This window comes from Lissotriton helveticus, chromosome 1_1 (assembly GCF_964261635.1).
Source record: "Lissotriton helveticus chromosome 1_1, aLisHel1.1, whole genome shotgun sequence".
NCBI classification, from domain to species: domain Eukaryota; kingdom Metazoa; phylum Chordata; class Amphibia; order Caudata; family Salamandridae; genus Lissotriton; species Lissotriton helveticus.
In genome coordinates, this window is record NC_136057.1 from 1,836,167,762 (window position 1) to 1,836,190,092 (window position 22,331).

Genomic DNA, 22,331 nt, shown 5'->3' on the forward strand with positions numbered 1-22,331 from the left:
CTGTAATGTAAATTGTGCTCATGCCATGTTGTTGAGTTCGCGCTATATAATATTTCAAGGAAAAATAAAGTAGGGAAACTCGAGTTCACACACTACTGAACGCGCACTCTTAAGTGCATCAGCAGTGCACTGTGAATCGGAGCGTTTCACAGGCCTGTCACAGATAAGAAATGCTATCAAAATGAAATCCTACAAAACAATATACTACTGGCCGGCAGCAATTCATGCCCAGACAACGTCGGGACGGGCTGCTAGTCCCAGATAAGAGTAGGAGATGGACATCCATGGGCATGATCTTCAAACTCTAGTTTTCATTTGACTCATCCAGACAAACTTAAAAAGGCAGGTTCTAGCTCTCTCCTTCCATTGCTAAGGTACACCTAACTTCTGTCCCACATATAGAAAGTGTAGCATCATCACTGCCACTTTCAGGAACATTGGCAGACACAAAAAGGACTTCCCGTTATAAACTTGATACACCTGTGACATAGGACTCTATAAACCGTCATCCTAACAATCAGAATTTCTGAAAAAACGTATACACTGAATGCCAATTAATGTGCTGGAGCGTATCGTCGACTATGGCATCACTAGACCACACATGCATGTTCCCTAAAAATACCTTACCTATTTGTGGGAGCAAAAAGGTTTCATATACGTATTAATGGGCCTCAATGACTGTAGCAGTGTTCTAAAAACAAAAAGACAAGAGTTGGAAGAAAACAAAATCTACATCAATTGAACCAAGTCAAAGGGCATGATTTAGATCATGGCGTATGGGTGACTCCATCACAAGTGATGGATATCCAGTTTGCCGAAATATATATACCCTATGGGATTTACATTTTGGAGGACGGGATATCTTTCACTGTTGTGACAGAGTAACCAGTCTGCCAAGATCTAAATCAGACTCATAGTCTTTCTCAAATATTCTTCCAAATTAATTGGAACTTCAACAGAAAGAGTGAAGGAAGAACTTTTGGTGGCTCAGTGTATTATAATATCCTAATTTTGTGGCAGCAGTTGTGGTTTTCTGTAATAAAACGAATGAATCTTAGCTGCCTCAAGAAAGTCAACTCAATTAATGACTAAATGGTAACAGTATGTGCATTGATTAAGGTTTGATGGCCAATCGTGGATTCAAAGAATTGAGGGAGAGATTCAACCTTCAATTTTCATTTTTCTCCAAATAAACTTACAAAAAGGAATAGTCTATTAAGTATTTGAAGGAACAGGTTTTTACTAATGCAAAGCCTTCTAAATTTGTGTTAGATATTATAGGAGTTGGCAACAAGGGAATCTCAGGTTGGTAAACGAATCATAAGTGTAGATGTGCAATTCTGTCCCCAAACATTGTGAGAAAATATGACACGTTTTTACAATAGTGAATGGCTGTATCAACACTGCATAATGTGAAGAATAGAACAATCATTTGTACATCTTTTTCACATTGAATACTTCTCTCTTCTTCTGTTATGATTGCTATGTAGGTAAAACAAAGACAATTACTCAAAAAGCAAGGAAGGGACAACAACCTTTATATATATAGTCTATACAGATATGGTTATTTTCATATTTTGGGATGAGAGGTGGATGTTGATTCAGAGGGAGAGAATTAAATACTTTGTAAAGTGTCCCTTCTTATTAGAGGTGTTGATGGAGGAAGAAGACAATCATTAGAGCTATAAGATCAGAGTATTTCTGGAATTTGCACAAGCGGAAGCTGCAGAAACGTAAGTGTACTCTTGAACGACCTTCCTAGACTCCTTGATAAACATGAACAAGTTACTCCTTGAAATAAACATACTCAAAAACAGGGTGCTATGGTCAATGCATAGTGATGTGCAGAGTTTGGACACAACAGAACAAAGCACAAAGAGTGTCATTTAGAGTTTGGTGTTCCCATTTGGAGGTGGGGAACAGCTGGATGTTTGCAAGCAGAAACAGTTAACCTGGCAGTGCATTCACCACTAGACAGCCAGTCACAGTAGCAGTCTCCTGAATCTCATTAGTGAAGGTTGACAATCAAAGTCTTTTACATCTTGGGAACCACCATGCAATAAAGGGAAATGTTCAACTGTTGATGACGGGCAGGGAGAAAACTCCTTTCATGCTAGGAACATTTGCCTTTTGGTTTGGCCGCAACAAACCTCTGCATATCAAAAGAAAATGCTCAGCTGGGCTTCAATATGGTAGAGCTAGGATTTCAACAGTAATGAAAGAGCAAACCCCACAATGGCTGATACACTTTCATTAAAGATCCCTAACTGCCATCTGTCTCAAAATATCGGGGGCAGTCCTCCACCTAGGCCAGAGTAGGACCCCCACCAACATGGTTGGCTGGCAGGCCATGTGCTAATGTTTAATAGCCCCAAAGTGTGTAGCGGTTGGCTCCTAAAGACGAATATGCACAAGAGAGCAGACGCTGTTTCTCCAAGTTTGTTGCGGTTCGAGTTGTACAGAGGTCGTAAATCCAGGACAACTATTCACAAATAAACACAAGTGTGCACAAGTCAGTCATACAGTATGGAGAGGACAGGCCAAGGCCTATGAAAATGGAGAATGTATGTCTCAACATAGTCTGATATGCCTCAGACCAATATATAATAGTGATTTCTTTTAACATTTGTGATATATAATAAAATAATGAAAACGACCTGATGAAGGAAAATATTACTTACCTTGTGAACAAGTATTTGTAGCCTGTACTGCTGCAGATTCTCATGCTCTCCATACTCTAGCCATTGAATGGCATTTTTCTTCAATAACTCTTTCAAGTCACAAGGTGTGCATCACTACTTTCTAAGTGGACTCCACGTTAGATTGTTTTTTAACACAGAGGGTGAGAATGTTTATGGAATGTTGAGTAAGTTTAGCACGGGGCACCATGCATATTGTGTAGAGGCAACTAAGTAGCAAAAGAAACGATCGCATTCAAAACAAGCTTCCGTAGAGGAGGGTAGGTACATGTGAATCTACAGCACAACATGCTATGAACAGATGTTTACAGAGTAAGCAACATTTTACATTCGTAGCATGTGTGGCTTTAGATACATATGCTCTGCATCAACTGTAAACAATTAACCCCCATAAGTAATTGCTAGCATGAGGAAGATGCAAACGTCTAGAACAAAATCCACGAAGACTGTCTAGCCCACCACAGCCATCTTGCCCTGCTAGTAGGCTACAATGTCCACATAGTAGTTCTTGATAAAAGTCTTTGGGATTAACAAGGTGTCAGCACTGCAGATGTCGGCTGGTGGAAGGTTAACTAAAAAAGCCATGACTTCCCCTGTCTTACAGTTGGGAGTGTGCCCTGGGCAGAACAGGTAAGACTCTCGTAGCTCTGTGGTAGTAGGTTGAGAAGCACCTGGCTATCTAGATTTCTATACATGTTTTGGAGATGGGATGACCCTTGTGAGGCTTGCCAAGGGCTACAAAGAGCTGGTCAATTTTGTGAAAGTGCTTGGTCCCGTTGATGTCATATGTAAGAGTTCTTTGACATCTATCATGCTTAGAGCTCTTTCTGCTACTAAATCAGGCTGCATAAAGAAGACTGGACACTATATAGTCTGATTTAGGTAAAAATATAACACCTCCTTTGGAAGGGATTCAGTATTGCCTCCAAGGACAAAACTAGCTCTGTGACCCTGAATGAAAGATTCTTGTAAGGAACTGTAGGGGTATAACGGTTCAAAGGATGACTCCATTAGTACCCTGAGTATCAGGTTCCACATGGGCGTAGGAGTTGTTCCTGGAGATATGACCCTCTTAAGACACTCCATGAAGGGCATGACTATTGGGATCTGAAATAGGAAAGACTGCTCCCTTTTTTGCATGTGGACTGCCAAGGCAGCCTGGTGTAGGTGTACCAGTGTGTCGACGAGGCCTGACTATGTAACTCATAAGAGCTCTGTTGACATCTAAAGTGTGCAGAGCTCTTTCAGCAACTGAATCTAGTTGCGGAAAGAATACTGGAAGCTCTAAGTCTAACTGAGGTAAAAAGGAGATTTCACTGATGGAAGGAATTTAGGATTGGTTAAAACAACATCCGTATCTTTGTGAACCGGAATGAAAGGTTCTTGTAAGATGAGTGCTTGAACCTCACTAATGCATCTGAGGGAACTAAGAACCACAAGGAAGGCCACCTTACAGGACATGAACTGTAGGGAGCATGAGTGTAAAGGTCCATTCGGTGGACCCATGAGCCTCTTGAGTTGTTAATTCCACAAAGGAGCAGGAGGTGTTCATGGAGATATGACCCTCTTACGACCCTCCAAGAAAGCATTAACAACTGGGATCTAAATAGGGATGATTTTCCCTGTTTTACATGAAGGCTGCTACAGCAGCTAGGTGTGGGTGTTCTGATATCCAGGCAATGCCTGAATTTTGCAGATGTAAAAGACAGCAGATGATGTCCTTGATGATAGGCTTTAAGAGATTTTGGTCTTTCAAAGTGCAGTAGTGCCCAAAACTCTTCCATTATGCAGTGTAGCAGTGTAGCAGGATTGGGTAGTGGGCCTACATGCTTTTTCAAAATGGACATTTAATCCTGAGGATGGTTTAGGTAGTCAAATTCTACGACCTCATGTGCAGATCACTAGGTTGATCTATCTGGCATCTGGGCATCTAATCTGACCTTTTCTCTGAGTGAGAAGGTCCGGCCAGAGTGGGAGCCTCGTCTGCAGGCTGATAGACATCTCCAGTATCATAAAGTACCTGAACTGCCTGGTCCAAGTGGGAGTCAGCGGGATGATTGTTAGGGATGTTTGTCTCATTTTCCTCCCTACCTACAATAGGAGTTGGAGAGAAGAAAAGCATAGGTAAAGATAATTAATCAATTCATCCATAGTCTATTGACCATGTACAGTGGGTATCTGGAGGAAATGTTTGTGCATTTCATATTTTAGTGAGTGGTAACCGGGCAAATTTTCAGGTTGCCCCAATGCCAGTAGGGCTTACAGGAGGAGTTCCCACCAGTGGACTTGCTGATGTGTATTGATGAGCAGGTCTGCAAAGTCATTGTTCACCTCAGGAAGATATTCTGATAAAACTTGTATGTCTTTGGGAATTGCAACTGCCAGATCCGCTATGCTAGTGCTGAAAGATGGGGTGATTGTGTGCCACCCTGTTTCTGCAGGTAATACCTGGCGAACATTTTGTCTTTCTGGATATGGACTACCTTCCCCCGAATAACCTGGAAGAAAGCTTTCAGCATGAGAAGTATCACTAGCAGTTCTAGGTAGTTGATGTGGAGGTCCTCCTATTGAGGGAACCACATCCCCTGCATAGTCAAACTATTAAACCGCCACCAAGCCTATGGGAAGGGCTTCTGTGGAGAAGGTCAACTGCAGAATCTGTTCTGAAAAAGGCCTGCCTACAACAAACTATTGCTGTTCCCCCAGTGCAGACAGCAGTGAGTGCTGACCTTTACCAATGCTAAATCTTCTCAATGAACTTCTGCCTGTAACCACTGACCCACGAGGCACCTTTGTAGGGATGCATATGGAGCCCGGTGTGGGGAACAGTGAAGACGCACATGGTCGTCATCACTAGGAGGCACATCATTGTTCTGATCTGTGTGTTGACAGTTGGGCTGGAAAAGAGGCAGTAGCTGCTAATATTCCAACATACTTTTTTGCTTGGTGTAAGCTTTACCCATAACTGTGTTCAACACAGATCACAAGAAGAGTTGGATCAGATGAGGTCGGAGGTGGGGTTTGGTGGCGTTTGTAGTAAATCCCAAGCTGTGAGAAAGCAAATCCAGCATCTTTCCCCTGACAGGTGACATGTTATAGGGGTGGAAGGTGGAGCGAGTCATTGATTAGAAGTGGATTTTCCTTTACTGAAGCCACCTCTGCCCTTACCTATGATGTTACCGCTGTCGGCACCCCTGGTGTAACCCCTTCCAGCCGGCTGATGGAAGGTTTGCTTTTGTCTCTGGTAAGATCAAAGTTGGTGGGGTGAAGGGGAAATGGCTCCTGCTCTGGCCTCTGTGAAAGGAGCCTGTAGTGGCTGTAGTGGCCAGAGTTTGCAGGGCACCCACAGACTTTGCAATCTCTTTTATTATGTTCTCAAGTATCTCATCAACCTGGGAACCAAAAAGATGTTCCCTGTAGAATGGAAGTTGAGGAGATGCTGTTGGACCTCGGGTTTGAACCCGGAGATGCGAAACCAGTTGTGTCATTTGAGGACGATTGTGTTGACTTCTTTAGTGGCTATGTCCGTTGCGTCGAGCACGATTTCTCCAGCCCCTCTTTCTGTATTTCTATGTTAGGCGTCTTACCAGCTTCTGCATTTCCTACCACTGGGACCTATTATATCTTGAAAGAAGTTCGAGGGAGAGGGATATGCACCAATGCATGGCTGCAATGGCTACCATTTTACCTACTGCATCAATCTTTTTACTTTATTTATCTGGTAGTGGGCCATCGCCTGTGGCTTGGGCAGAGGCTCTTTTGCAGGTAGTGTGGACTGCCAAGCAGCCAGGAGGAGCTTGGCTTTTGAAAGAGATAGGATCTCTGGATGAGCATTTATTTTTTTCTCAAACATAGGTGTTGCTACCCCAGCTTTAACTAGCACCCTAAGGTTCACTGAGGCAGACTTGAGCATGGACTTAAAAGTGAGCACAAACTGCACAGAAAACTATGATTCTCAACAAGGAAGTTATCTTCCTCCTGAACGATGTGCATGTCGACGTTGTGATGCACCAAGGCTGTCTAAATGACTTAATGGTAGGTTGTGGTATTTTCAGAATGTGGAAACCCTAACTGGGTAGTGCGCCAGGTCATGATCACCTTGGGAGTCGACATTATATTCTTTCCAGGGGTCATTAGAGGGCCCTGGCTTCAAGGGCTGGTCTTACGGGGGTACTGTGGACCAGCTGGATTGAAAAAGGTACCTGGGGACCTCTAGGTGGTTCTACTGGAGGCAGAGGAGGCGGTGTGTTTGAGGGTAGTGGCAGAAGAAGTGGAGTTGGTTGATGATACTGAATTCATTTAATTTATTTGGGTTTAGATAAAATGTTAATCTGTAACCTGCATTAACTCTAGCTTACATGATTTACATGCGATTTCCTCATTATGTACTCATATTACGTCATTTATAAATGTTCACATTGTTCATATTTAGATTTAGCAGAGTGAACTATATTTAATTAACATTAGTCAGCTAATGTGAATTTAAAGTTGACGTGAGTGGGCTTAGGTCCCTCACTCCATTTTGAAAAAAACGGTATATTCCTGCTTGCTGTTAATAATACTTGTCTGTCTCAGGTACAAAAGTCATTGTGTGCTCATTTAAAATTTTATTCTTTTCTAGCTTACATTTTAAAGGTTGTAGTTTAGTGATTAGTTGGGCTGTTGGGCAGGATCTAAACTTTAATACCTGCAGTGGATGAGAGAGTTGCAAAAACAAAAATTGATGGATGGAATGTTGCACAATGGCAAAACATTCATCCCCAGTCACAGATCTGGGTTTAATCCATAGTTATTTTGCTCACCACACCACCCCAGTTCAAACATGGCCATATGCAAATCAGTCTTGACCCTGTGCCTCATGGGAACAGTCCAGCCCGAATTGACAAGCCATGTCTTTCCTGGACCAGAATCAAGCATCCTAGGACCGGTTTCTGGCTATCAGCCCTCATCAGCCAGGATAGCTTGATTCCAGTGGCATGGAGAGCACGGGACTCACGTCTGAGCATACCCGTCACACTCGGGGTGACAAATGCAAAAACAACAATTGATGGACGGAATGTTGCACGATGGCAAAACATTCACCCCAGTCACAGGTCTGCATTTAATCCATCGTTATTTTGCTCACCACACCATCCCAGTTCAGACATGGCATATGCAAATCAGTCTTGACCCTGTGCCTCATGGGAACAGTCCAGCCCGAACTGACAAGCCATGTCTTTCCTGGACCTGAATCAAGCATCCTAGGGACAGTTTCTGGCTATCAGCCGTCATCAGCCAGGATAGCTTGATTCCAGTGGCATGGAGAGCACGGGACTCACGTCTGAGCATACCCGTCCCACTCGTGGTGACAAATGCAAAAACAACAATTGATGGACAGAATGTTGCACAATGGGCCCATGAGGCACAGGCCCAGAGACACGCCTCCGACATCGCTGATCTCGTCTCAGCGAGGGATCTGGACCTGGCCATTCTAACAGAAACTTGGCTCACTGAAGCCTCTACCCCGATTATGGACATACTAGTCCCCCCCAACTATCACATCATTAGGCTAGACAGGTCTTCAGACAAGACGGGCGGGGGAATTGCATGCATTTTTAGAAGTAACCTCTCCGTTACTAAAGTCACCTCCCCCTCCCTCTCCTCCTGTGAACTCCTCTGCCTCGACATCACCAGCGAGGGCAAACAAGTTTGTGCTTTACATCTCATCTATCACCCGCCTGGTGACAATCTCATATTCACCCAACAACTCATGGACATGATCACTTCCAATGCCGGTCGGCAGACCACCCAAGTCTACCTGGGTGACTTCAATCTCCACTGGAATGATCAGAAAGACACAGTGGTGAATAGTCTCAAAACTTTCCTTAATGCGCTTGACCTCACCCAAATATGCGATAGACCAACACACGACAAAGGCGCGATACTTGATCTAATCATTGCCAAAGAGAATTCTACACAACTGGAGACGATTCTACCCTGCGACTGGTCAGATCACCACATTATCACCTTCTCTATCAATGAAAAAGTTAAACCTAACCCGGCTCAACCAATCAAATCCAAAACATGGAAAAGGGACATGAAGAATCTCAACCCCTCTACTCTGCCTCCCCACGTCGGCAATCTCCTCCTTCCCCCTTCAGGTGCCTCGGATGTTCAATCACTGACTGACCACTACCTTGAATCTATGAATACATTAGTCAATGAAGTCGCCCCACTGCAACTGAAGAGAGTCTCCACCAAAACTTCTAACCCCTGGTATGACGACAGACTCAATGACGACAGGCGTTCGATGCGAATGGCAGAGCGCACCTGGAGAGCGGACCCTTCAGCACTGCACCTCAAAAGGCTTGAAAACAAGAGAAATGCCTACTTCAGGAAAATAAAGCGCACAAAGTTGGACTTCTTCAGCCGCCAGCTGGACCAAGCAAAAAACAGGCCAAGAAAACTGTTCGAACTAATCAAGACCCAAACAAAGGCACAACCCTTACAATCAAATAGCACAACAAGCGACTCCCCACACTGTGAAGACTTCTCTGCTTTCTTTAAGCTAAAGACTGACAACATAAGAAATGACCTCATCATGGATGTAAGCCGATTCCCCAACCACACCAGAATGGCTAACACTCAACCCAAAAACATGGCATATTGGCTGTACTTCGATACCTACTCGGAAGAAACAATACACAATCTGCTCTGCACCTTGAAGCCCTCTAATCACCTCACAGACCCTCTACCTGCTAATGCTGTAAAAGACTTCATCCCCTTGCTCCTCCCTCTCTGGACCAAAATCATCAACTGCTCCCTGCAACAAGGCCTCATTCCAGACTCCCTCAAGGTGGGGCAAGTCACGCCTATACTCAAGAAACCTACAGCTGATCCGTCTGACCTAAACAATTACCGGCCCATCACCAATATCCCCACCCTGGCCAAACTGCTGGAGAAATGTGTCCAACTCCAACTAACAAGACACATTGACCAATTTGACCTCCTCAACTCTCATCAATCAGGCTTCCGAGCGAAACATAGTACGGAAACAGCTATGACACACATAATTGATGACGCCCTCCAAATTCTTGATCGCAATGAGTCCTGCCTCCTCATCCTTCTTGACCTCTCGTCAGCATTTGACACGGTCAAACATGAGAACTTGCTGGAGCTGCTAAGCACTAGAATTGGACTATCGGGAACGGTTCTCAAATGGTTTTCGTCCTTCCTTCACAACCGGTCTCAGAAGTTCAAGATCGACAATGTGCTATCTTCACCTGTGCCTGCAGATCTAGGTGTTCCACAAGGATCCTCCCTCTCCCCCACATTGTTCAACCTCGTCATGGAACCGCTCGCCACCTTGCTCCAAGCTTCTAATGTCCAATTTCATATGTACGCCGACGACACACAACTATACCTAAAGCTTCAATCCCCGGAAGATATCAAACTTCTGAATTCCACGCTTATTAACACTCAATCTTGGCTAGCCGATAATCACCTCAAACTAAATGCTCTGAAAACTGAGTTCCTTCTCCTTTCACCCCCGGCGAAAATTTCAACCACCCAAACATGGCTCAACAACCTAACAGCACTCAATGTCCAACCCACCATCGTGGACTCAGCGAAATCCCTAGGCATCACACTGGATGCCAAGCTCAACATGCAGCAGCACGTCAGCAAAGCCACAAAATCAGCTAATTTCCAAATCAACACACTGAGGAAACTTAAACCCTTCCTCCCTGCTGAAGACTTCCAAACTGCTGTACAAGCGTTAGTCATCCCTCGAATAGACTACGGAATTGTGGCCCTCAGCGGACTCCCGCTATCCACAACAGCACCCTTAAGAGCCTCCCTGAACGCTGCCGCAAGACTCATTACTGGCTCAAGAAAACATTCGCATATTTCCCCAGACTTAAAGTCCCTAAAATGGCTGCCTTTTGAAGCCAGAATACAACTAAAAATTGCAGTTATGACACACGCGGCAGTGCACCACAATGCACCCAACTACCTCGCTCAAAAGTTGTCTATATCAGGAGGTTCGAGATCCAATAGAAGCTCAAAAAATCTACTCCTGAAACCCCGTAGATTCCGGAAAGAGAAAACTTACAAGCGTTCCTTCTCAGGAATGGCACCCAGGATCTGGAATGCGCTCCCTCCTGAAACCAGGCGTATCTCCTCCACTGCACTCTTCAAGAAAGAGGTGAAATCCATCCTTCTGGCCAAGATCTCCTGAACGTTATAGGTGTTGGATCAGAGACTCTGCATTGCTTTGTGTTAATGCTCACCTTGTCCTTTGGCACTATACCTCTACTTGAGGGAGACACCACTACGCTACTTTCTTACTACCAACCAATATATGATACACGTTGGGTCACTGATTCACCCTCCCGGTGCCCCCACTCAGTGCTCTCTCTATACTAAAACACTGTTATAAGCCTTCCACACACCCAAAGTGTACCCGAACACCTCTGCAGTGGGATCAATGACTTGTGCCGTCTTATATTACTTGTTTACCTGATTGTATTTTGATATGTTTTATGTATGTTATTATTATCCTTTCATGTTAGTGACTACTACATTGCTCCCATTACCTCTGTTCATTCCTACTGCCCCTACCCCTTTCATTGTGAAGCGCTCTGATATCTGTAAGGATCTTGTTCGCGCTATATAAAACTTTGAATACATAAAATAAATAAATGGCAAAACATTCACCCCAGTCACAGATCTGGGTTTCATCCATCGTTATTTTGCTCACCACACCACCCCAGTTCAGACATGGCCATATGCAAGCCAGTCCTGACCCTGTGCCTCATGGGAACAGTCCAGCACGAACTGCCAAGCCATGTCTTTCCTGGACCAGAATCAAGCATCCTAGGACCGGTTTCTGGCTATCAGCCGTCATCAGCCAGGATAGCTTGATTCCAGAGGTATGGAGAGCACGGGACTCACGTCTGAGCATACCCGTCCCACTCGGGATGACAAATGCAAAAACAACAATTGATGGACAGAATGTTGCACAATGGCAAAACATTCACCCCAGTCACATATCTGGGTTTAATCCATCGTTATTTTGCTCACCACACCACCCTAGTTCAGACATGACCATATGCAAATCAGTCTTGACCCTGTGCCTCATGGGAACAGTCCAGCCAGAACTGCCAAGCCATGTCTTTCCTGGACCAGAATCAAGCACGGGACTCACGTCTGAGCATACCCGTCCCTCTCGGGGTGACAAATGCAAAAACAACAATTGACGACGGAATGTTGCACAATGGCAAAACATTCAACCCCAGTCACAGATCTGGGTTTAATCCATTGTTATTTTGCTCACCACACCACATATTTAGATTTAGCAGGGTGAACTATATATTTATTTAACATTAGTCAGCTAATGTGATTTTAAAGTTGACGTGAGTGGACCTAGGTCCCTCACTCCATTTTGAAAATAAACTATATATTTCTGCTTGCTGCTAATATTACTTGTCTATCTCAGGTACAAAAGTCATTGTGTGCTCATTTAAAATGTTATTCTTTGCTAGCTTACATTTTAAAGGTCGTAGTTTAGTGATTAGTTGGGCTGTTGGGCAGGATCGAAACTTTAATACCTGCAGTGGATTAGAGAGTTGAGCAGGCAATACTCTTTTGTGTGATATCATTAAGGTTGTGGTGGAAGAAGAAGTTAGCATTGTATTATTCCGAGAGAAGGAGGCTGACACCAAGTAGGGAGAGAACACTGGGCTTTGATTGGTTACCACTTGGTGGAAAATCTGAAAGTTTATATCATTTGAACAAAATGTTATGTTTTAACTGTGCAAAGCTTGTTAGTTAGTTAGATCACTTGCAGGGGGGGGCGTCGATACTCATCTCCTGAGACCAGCACTCCTTATTTTCCTGTTCATATAGACACTCTTGAATGAAAGTACCTTTCTTCTAATTTTAATTGGAACCTTTATCTGGTTCTTCTTTTGTACCTATTTTGGTTCACGCCAGCTGCTTCTGAATTTCTCAGGTCTGCCCACAACTTTATCCTAAAATTAGGGAGTTTTCTTTATGGAAACAAGTCTTTGCTTCGATTTGCACATGTTGCGTTCAATATAATGAAATAGCAGCATTAGTAATTAAACTTTTTGGATTATATTCATGTATGCTGTATCCAGGTGAATACCAATTTTGCTTAATTTATTAGATTGGAGATGTGAAGTTTCTAATCTGTTAATAAACCTTAACGGTTTGACAATATACTACTCGCTGGAGTTTCTATGGGCAAAATCTGCTTCACTCAATATGAAATGCTAAAGAATTTGTGTTTTTAGCCTTACTACGAGACAAATACCCCTCTGAGTGGAAGTAGCAGAGATTCAAAATTGTGCCAGGCTTACCGGGGTGCAAGGACAATCCTTATCTTATCTGCTATTAGGCTGCAGAGGTAGTGAGGTGGGAGAGAAGGTGGAGGTGTAACAGATGGAAGAGGGCTTGTGCCCCTGTAAGGAAGTGTCTCAATGGCTTTGGCAGAGGTGATTTCATCAAGATCTTCCCAGCGTTAGGGTGAATTATGAGATCCGTTTGCCTGAGCTTGAGCTCTTCCTGGAGTCCTTGCAGAATTGGTACCTCTGATTGCTTGGAACCATCAGAAAAGAAAGCTTTTGGATAGACAAGATCTTCAATGTCAACAGGATTTTGGGCATCAATGGGACCTTTGTTCTAGCTTTGGTGGTGCCTTCAACGCCAGCTTCCGCTGAGAGCGGGGTTGCTCAATGCCCTGGGATCAGGAAGGTCATGATGGCCAGTCATGGTTGACATCCATGGGCCGAGCTTGATTTGACCACCAAGCCTTCTTTTGGTGCCAACCACTGCCCGTAGAAGCTCTGGAGGTGGCAGTCTCTCATATCTGTGCTCGGGGCTCATTGCCTGCCTACAGCAAGAGCAGTGCTCTCCCTCAGCGTGGGACTCTATATGATCCTTGCTAGGTTGCACAGATCTCTAAGCCAGGCAGGTGTGCGTATTATCACCGATTTGAATATTGCCTGGACTGCCAGTATTCTGGATGGCCTGGATCCTTGAATTCTTCATCACCAAAGGGATTGCCTTCTCCAAAATATCCAGAGTTTCGGAGGACACCTGCTCATGCATTCTCTGGTGTGTCCAGCACCTGTCCCTTCTGTACATTAGGGTCTTTTTTGAGTGGAAGGTGAGGCATGACTCAATGGAGGTGTTGTCCAGAGAGAGACCCAAGTTGCAGACATTGTGGTGATCTGACGACAGATACATTGGGACAGTGTTCAAAGGGCATCAGTCTGTAGTCTTCAGTATCAATTGGCGAAGGATGACCTGTGCTCCCGAAGGGCTTGTGGAGGCCGAACGGCATTCAGTGGGTCAAGCATTGGTGGCCGGTCCTCCAAAGGTATCCAGTGAAGAAGCGCAACAGAGAATCGACAAAGTAATGACTGGTTTTCTGATGAGTTAGTGTCGAAATACAACTGTGTGGTGCCTAAAAGATTGTGAGAAACACACAGACTTGGAGTCCTCTCTTTAATGTCCAACTCCGATGTTGAAAGAAAAAAACAATCTAAGACGGAGTATGTGTCCATGACCATTGTCTAATAAGAGAGGAGTAACGGTGCATCTCATGACACAAAAGGCTTCTTCAAAGACAAACAACTTGCAAATGTCTGAGCCCAACACTAGAAGGCAAGAGTATGTGGAGTATGTGTATCTAGAGCAATACTTGCTATAAGCACATTCTTCCACTAGATGCAGCTTGATGAAGTGGACCAACTTACTCAGGGGCATATGCCCCTTGAAAAAAGTCTAAAAACTGCCTGGCATTGTCCACCTGTAAGTCTCCACTACCAACTAAAAGTAATTTCAAAGACAAACTAACCACTACCAGAAATTCCATCACAACCTCAGTTACTCACAGCTAGCCCCTCAACCACACATTATAGAGGAGAGCACCTAATCAAACGTAATATGCTCTCCTAGACCTTTTCTACCTCTCCTAACTTTTAAAAGAATGTATGGCAAACAATCTATGCAGACCTTGGACTGCCTCATGTCTAAGCAATGTTTTGATACCACATCTGGATAACTCTCTGAAAAATTCCTTGACTCAGGGCTTCTCAGAATTCCAATTAGTCTTAGTGGCATCCACAAAGTATTGGAAACTGTGGTATCTTGGCTGCACACTAGTTGTTTTGTGACATGAAGCATAACACAGTATCATTCCTCTAAAGAACGTTGTCACTTCAACTGTGCCTACATTTCTAGGTGTTCAGTTGCTGCTTGAAATGATAGTGGTTTGATTGCATAAATAAAGCTCACCTCTTGTTTAAACCTTGCATGACTTTGGGTGACTTTTTCACACAAACATTGCTCCAAAACCTAAAAACATCCTAGTGGATCAGTGCTAAGCCTTCTGGGGCCAGATGTAGGTGGCCAATTACCGGTCGGTAACGGCCGAATTCGGCCGTTACCGACCGGTAATTGGAATTTGAGATGTAGGTCACTCAATTTTACAGAATCGGTAAATTTACCGATCGGTAAATTTACCGATTCTGTAAAATACCGAGTCGGTATTTTTACCGATTCGGTAAATTTGAGATGTAGGTGGGACTCTTCTGAGTCCCACAAGCCTTACCGAATCGGTATTTTACCATCAAATCCTATTTGATGGTAAAATACCGATTCCGGTGTGCATGCACATGTGTGCAGGCACACCTCTGCCATATGACAGGCAGACCTGCCCTTGGGGCATGTATGCCTGCCACATGGCACCCGAGCCTGTTTTGGGGGGCCAGAGGGTGTCAAAGTGACACCCCCTGCACACTTGTGAAAATCGGTATTTACCGATTCTGTAATTACAGAATCGGTATTGCTCATTGATTCCTATGGGTTGCAAGGCCCATAGGAATCAATGGGCAATACAGAATCGGTATTTACAGAATTGGTAAATACCGAATCTTAACGATTCGGTATTTACCGATCCTGAAATACCTACATCTCCCCCCCTCTTTTTTACCACCTCTTAAATACCGATTCGGTATGAATCGGTATTTAAGAGGTGGTAAATTAAAATTACCTACATCTGGCCCCTGGTGTTTAATTTCTGGTCTATTTCTAGTGTGGCTTTGGCATGTAAAGTTTAAAATTTCTTGCACATATGTGACAATGTAAAATCCAAATGGACCATCTATGCATCTTTCTCATCAAAGGAAAATGTTTCTATCCACCGACATGCAGATATATCACATCTATGTTTTCATGCAATTCAGTACACATATTTTGGGCTGATCAGTTCAACAGTAACCACACATGCAAATGTCACCCTCTGAGAACATTCTTATTTTCCTGTGTTGTTTTGATCCGTCTTCTGAGGTTACTTAGTTAGGGACTTCCCCCGATACCCGTTTCCTTTTTTCCTGATACCCCTTCACACATGGACTCCATTCCACCAAGTCATAGGCCACAGGATCAAGAAGAAAGGTTGAGCTAAGTACCCTAAAATGTTAATAACCCAGTTGAGCCATGCACTAATATGGATGTGTATACTGGGAAAACATAAACTATGTCAATTTTTGGGTCTTCTTTTGTGAATCACTACTGAATCTCAATCTTTGTGCCATTTTGAGGATGAGTAATATTCCGTCAATATTACCCCAGTCTTCCAGTCCCATCACCACTCCTTACTCTGGATGTCAGGATGGAGAAGCATGAACAGCAGCCCCCAGCGCAGGGTGGTTGAAGTGGTCTCTGTGCCCGCTGCAAAAATGTCAACTGTTGTAAAGGGTAGGTTATCTTCATTGAAGCTGCTTTTGGGGTCATCTCGAGCCTGATTGAAAATGCAAATGAGAATAAAATAATATTACTGCAACACCTGTGGCACAATCATAGAAAAAACTAAAGGGACATACAAGGGTCTCTACCCAGTGATGGAGCAAGGTTTCGTACAAAAAGAAACTTGCTCGGATTCAATCCTCTCAAATAACATGTAATAATGTAACCAACATGTTTTGTGAATATCTACGAATACATTACACGACATATTTTTCAACTAGGGGAAGCTTTTAAATGTGTTTTACCAACCAGTAACCCGAGTGACTAAAAAGGGCTGCCGAAAGCACGAGAATCTTCTGCGCATGCGTCTACTGCATCTATGTATTATGACATATTTCGCTTGGAGGGAATTCTTTGCAGCAGTGCAGTAGTACTTAAGATGGCCACTTGACTCTCACATGCTAATGCACATGCTGTGCTAAAACTAAATATTGCTCTTTCTACTAAACTGCTAATGCTATAGTTAAAATTTAATAAGGGGAATAGAGTAGGAATACGTGGTATACAGTGCATTCATTTATTTTCGTATTCTAATGTGTTTTTCTTTGACTTTATTATTATTTCGTATTTGGGCATGGAGGGTGTCTGAAATCTCCATCTTTGAAATGATGCACACGCAAATTGAATCATATCAGTCTGAGAGCCATAACATTGAAAGCTTGCCAAATACAGTATGATGCAGAAGACGCTCCTGGGAACATCACCTCTTGACCCGAAAAGAGGAAGAGGCTGAAACAAATGTTATATACAATGTAGATGAAAATATATGAAATGCGGATGGAATTAAAGCATGGGAAATTGAAATTAAGGGGAGGGAACATAGAACAATAAAACCTAAGAAAATGACATTACATTAGTATGGTGTGATGACCTCTCCCCATCCCATTGTCCAATCAGGAGTTAGGAATACACGAATATTGAAACATTGGGGGGTGGTACATACACTGAGAATAGTATAACTAAGGTAGGCTTAGCCAGTTAGATTGTCATTCGACTTGGTCACCGACTTGTCACGGACCTGTCACCGACCCATCAATGAAGCAGAAGACGGCGGATGCCACAGAGGTCAGAGTCGCTGTTCAAACACTCTGACAAAAGAATCGAGGGGGGAGAGTCGGACAGTTTGTGGAAGGAGAAGAATCGATCCATCTGGAAGGGAGAAGAATCATGGGGAATAATACCAGAGAGGGTTGCGACGCTGACGTTGCACTGAGAAGAGGTCACCTGTCCTGTCCTGAACCTGTCCTGAACTGTTGGCTTCTGACTATTCGGGAGTCCCTTTCCCAGCCCTTGGCCAGGGGTTGGTCCTCACACCATTCTAGGTAAATATAAATCTGTGTGGTATGTCCTTGTACTGTTTTTCCTTTTCCACCCTTCCCAGGTACCAACAGTATTAGTTTTTACTAAGTTTCTATACATGTATTTTACTTGACCTTATTCTACATGAAGATGGTGTCTGACATGTATTGGTATTTGACTCACAAAATGTAAGCATAGATAAAGGTTTTAAAACTCTCCAGAGTCTGTGATTATTCAAATACAAGTAAATGTCATTTCTACCTATTCTGCTACAACCGGATCGAATTGAACATAGAACATTTTGAAATTAGGGATGACATTTGGTAAGTTATGGTATAAAGTGAATATATTATAAGGTTAAATAATGCTGCCAGCGGTAATTATCAGCTTATGTATGAGTGTTTAAGGGCCCAGGTGAGTATGGTAGTTTATGAGTAACCCAAGTTGGTAAGTATAATGCTGCATCCCCAGAAGGAAAGGAACAAAGCTACCAAGGAGCCATGTGATGTTAGTAATAATATTATTTGTTTATAAAGCTCAGGTTCAGCCCAAGGACCATCTTGTTGGTAATATATCACTACTAATAAAACCCTGATAACAAAGAGGGGAAGCACTAACAAACCAGGTTAGCAAAAAAGAATGGTCTTGAGTACTTTTACGAAATGGGAGCTAGTTCTGAATCTAACATACCTGGGGCCGTATTATAAAAGTGCCCCAGGGGTCCGTTTGCGCCTGCTTTGCGTGTCAACGGGGCACTTTGGTATTACAGAAGGGGCTGCATATGCTTGTGCTGATAGCGCTGGTACACATAAAGCGCCAGTGCTATCATCAGAGGGCGTCCCCACATTTGCATGGGGGCATGGCCTCAAGCAAATGAGGTAAACCCCTTTGACTCTGCGTACACGCTGTATTAGATTTGGGTGCAGAGGCAACGAATCTGTCAGCAGGAGCACTGACAGGTTGCACACTGTCAGTTCACCCCCTGATAGCAGCCATCTGGAGGGGGAAAGGGGGAAATTTGGATCCTCCAGATCTGCCCTGGCAGGCAGGTGCAATGGCTCACTGCACCCGCATGCAAGGGGATCTCTAATCCCCTTTAAAAGTGCAGGCGGGTTGCCCCCTGCAGAGTGAAACACAGAGCAGCTGCTTCAAAGCTGCTCTGTTTTCCACCTGAAAATGCTGCCCCCTGGGCAGCACGAGTGTTCAGCTGCACTTGGGGCAGTTCATTTCATGTAATAGGGTGCACTTTCCATGTTTTCGCCCGGTGAACCTGTTATAAGGTGACCCTGGTGCAAACAGGGAGCGCCGGATGCAAAAAGGAAAAGTGCGCCCTACATAATAAGCCCCTGATAACTAATAGATCTAACCCCAGCCAATGGAAGACTGATCAGAGGGACATGTAAGAGTAGGCAATAATCAGAACAAAGAAGCCTACCAGATGAATTTTTAACAAATCTGTCCTTAACACACAAATTTCATATTACCATAAGAGACTTTGTGCAAAGTACACACTGACTCAAAATAAATAAAGTGTTTCACAGGTAGCCAACAAAGAATTTGCATGGCTAGTGTTGTGTAGTCCCTATATGCCCTATACAGGATCTGCGCGTTTGGATAACATACACTGCGGGTTTGGTGGCAGACTGACTCTGAACACCCCCACCAAGAATGTTATCCTGTTTTTGTATTAGCTAGCTCACAGTGCCACTAGTGTCTCCTCTTATCAGGAAGAGAATAGTTTCTGGCAACCTTAGAACATGACAACCCTGATCCCTCAGAAACTTGGAAACAATATACTACTTTTCGCTCAGTCACTCGTGCTCACTTATCTGTCTCAGAGATACACAGAATAAACAGTCTGGGCGTTTCATTAAGGATTTATTGAACAGTTATAATTCTCGTGCAGCATATATGAGCTGCGACAACCATTAGACAGTAGCATAGACATTTGATTAGCAGTACGATGAATATAAAAGGATAGTACAGTTCTACCATCTTGCAATAAGCATGAATAAATACATGAATATAAAATGCAGGGTAAAAGTGTGCATACTCCTACGATGCCTATCTAGATGTACCGAAGTGTAACTAGCATGTGAGTAGGTGTGTAAAAGAGAAGCCAAGAATCCCTCTAGGATTTAGTCGAACCCATTACCTGAAATGTGAGAATGTAGGAGCCCTCTCTGGTTCTCAAATTGGACACTCTGCAAGGGATGTTCAGACCAATGTCAGTTGGAGCGTCTGCATGCAGGAGCCTCAGCGCCTCTCGTCAGTGTGTCGGCCTGGAAGTCTCGGTTCCCTTCGTCTAATATTAGCAAGAGGTGCTGTATTTATACGGAAAGTATCTAGGGCTTCTTTGTCCATTGTGTGGTTTGTATGGGTCATTGTTGTACTGAGGAAGATGTAAGGGATGAACCTTGTACAGAGATATTATGCAGGTGATGTAGTTTCTGATTTGCATCCATCATGAATAATGGTACAATCTTTTAATCCCTGCGGGAGTAGACGTGTCAACAGTTTAATTTTCAGACTATTTAGTGTGTTGGCACATCGAGTGTCGGCGGGCCCACAAGTTAACCAACGGTAGTTCGGCCCGAGATAACCGTGCCAACACCTATTAGTAATACACCGCAAATGCCAAAAAGGCGCACCATGCGTCTACTCCCGCAGGGATTAAAAGATCGTAGTTTTGCTCGGAGTATACAGTTAAGAGATCGCACCAGCAGTGCACTACAAATGGTGCAACCAACACTGTTTTCTGGACATTTAAAAGATTCTGACATGATAAAGTGACAACGTTTTCTGTCCTTTCCAGACAGGGTTTGAGTCCCTTCGTTTTGTGCAAAAATTAAGCGGCTAAGAGAACAGAAACTTATGACTACAAAGGTAAACCAGTGGGATATTCAAAAAGCAATCTTGTGGCCAACATTTCAATTGGAAAAAGGATGTTTTGACACAACTTTATTGTCCCACAGAGATAGAACAAATACCAACTGGAGAAGCACACCCAAGGAGTGCTTTCCACTCAGTTTGAAACAAGTAAGAGATTTTCATTCTTTAACAACGCAACATGGAACGAGATGTCGGAGAACAGTTTTTTTATTTGAACTTTTATGTTTACAGACACTGACATTGTTTGTTCCTGTTCAGATAATAAGGTAAGAGGTTGATGCTGTGTGAGTGTAACAGTGGTTAGAAGGGCACTATAGAATATGTGAAGTAAGACAGAATAAAAAAATTTTGTCTTCCAGAATCTTTCGGTCCTGAGGAGAATCCCCGCATTGTGGGAGATTCGAAACGCGTAGACCATTGTGTTGCTTAGGCCAATCTGTAACGATTGTTTCTGTTCACTGAATTTTGAATTGTGGTTTATTGATCAGATGGCTTTTTAGTCGAAGTGCTCTAGTTTTTGTATAGAGAAATTTAACTGAGAATGCTTCACCATAAATAGGGCCTCATAAAGTTATACCAGAGTGGGCATTGTATGATTGTAGTGTGATAGGATGTATGGATGGATGTGAGGAATAGTGGAATAGGGGTATGAATCTGACCTGGTATACATGGTGTATATAGATTGTAGATTTTTTTAGAGAATGAATGTGATTTTAGTGTTAAAGGGGGCTCCTAAAAAGAAAAAAAATATTTGTTGTCTTGTAGTGTCAAAAAATTTCACAAAAGATAGTTAAAATATAAGAGAAAATATAAATAAAGTTTTCTGATTAAATCATAACGGAAAAAGCGGTTTCTTGAGGGCAATTGTTCAAATCATTGTTCCTCCAGTTTGAGGTCAAATAATTGTGCAGCACTGGCATTTGTTTTGTTTATTTAGATTTTGGCGTGGCCTTGCTGCACTCAAGCCAAACCCTTGTTACTTTTAGAAAGTGGGCATTTTCTTGCTTAACCATCCTGAGTGCCTCTGCCTTTTGTGTATTTACTGTTCAGAGTGACAGGAGCAGGGATGTGCATTCACCCTAGACAGACACAAGGGGGGTAGGGTGTTGTCTTTCCTGAGTGACTCACACCTAGGCTGAATAGACTTAGCTGCATTTAGAGTACTGGGAGGAGTTGTTGCTTGCACCGGATTGAATTGTGTCAGTCTTCCACAATGCTGTCTCCACCCCATGAAGTGAGCCTGCCCTGAGCCCGGCAGAACTGGATTATGTATGCCAGTGGAACTTTGTGCGAACTTCAAAGGGAAATGTGGTATAAATATTGGGGCCCTGACCCCAGAACTTTACATTACTGATGGAAGAGCTGTGAGGAGAGACTACCACTTTGCTGTGTGCTTTGCTGGGTTGGCCAGCAGTTGCTTTTAAAACATTTTTTTTCTGGAGTTTCATATAGCACCCGAAGGTATCAGAGTGCTTTACATGAGCACCAGTTACGTTACAGACAGACACATTCATTGTGGGTAGGCATGGGGAGATTAAGTGATTTGCCCTGAATCATAGGATGTTGAGCATCCCTGCCGAGACTTGAACCTGGTTCCCCAGTGTCCAGGTCGACTGCTCTAGC

At 43.4% G+C, this 22,331-nt stretch overlaps 1 protein-coding gene across 1 annotated transcript in view; it reads right to left on the reverse strand.

Annotated features, from left to right (window-relative positions):
- The window catches only part of LOC144753573 (cytochrome P450 2D15-like), a 318,479-nt gene that overhangs the window by 34,890 nt on the left and 261,258 nt on the right, over window positions 1-22,331 (reverse strand). The window contains exon 6 of the mRNA XM_078641220.1: window positions 16,371-16,512. Within this exon, the coding sequence (XP_078497346.1) occupies window positions 16,371-16,512 (142 nt within the window). The remainder of the gene's footprint in view (window positions 1-16,370; window positions 16,513-22,331) is intronic.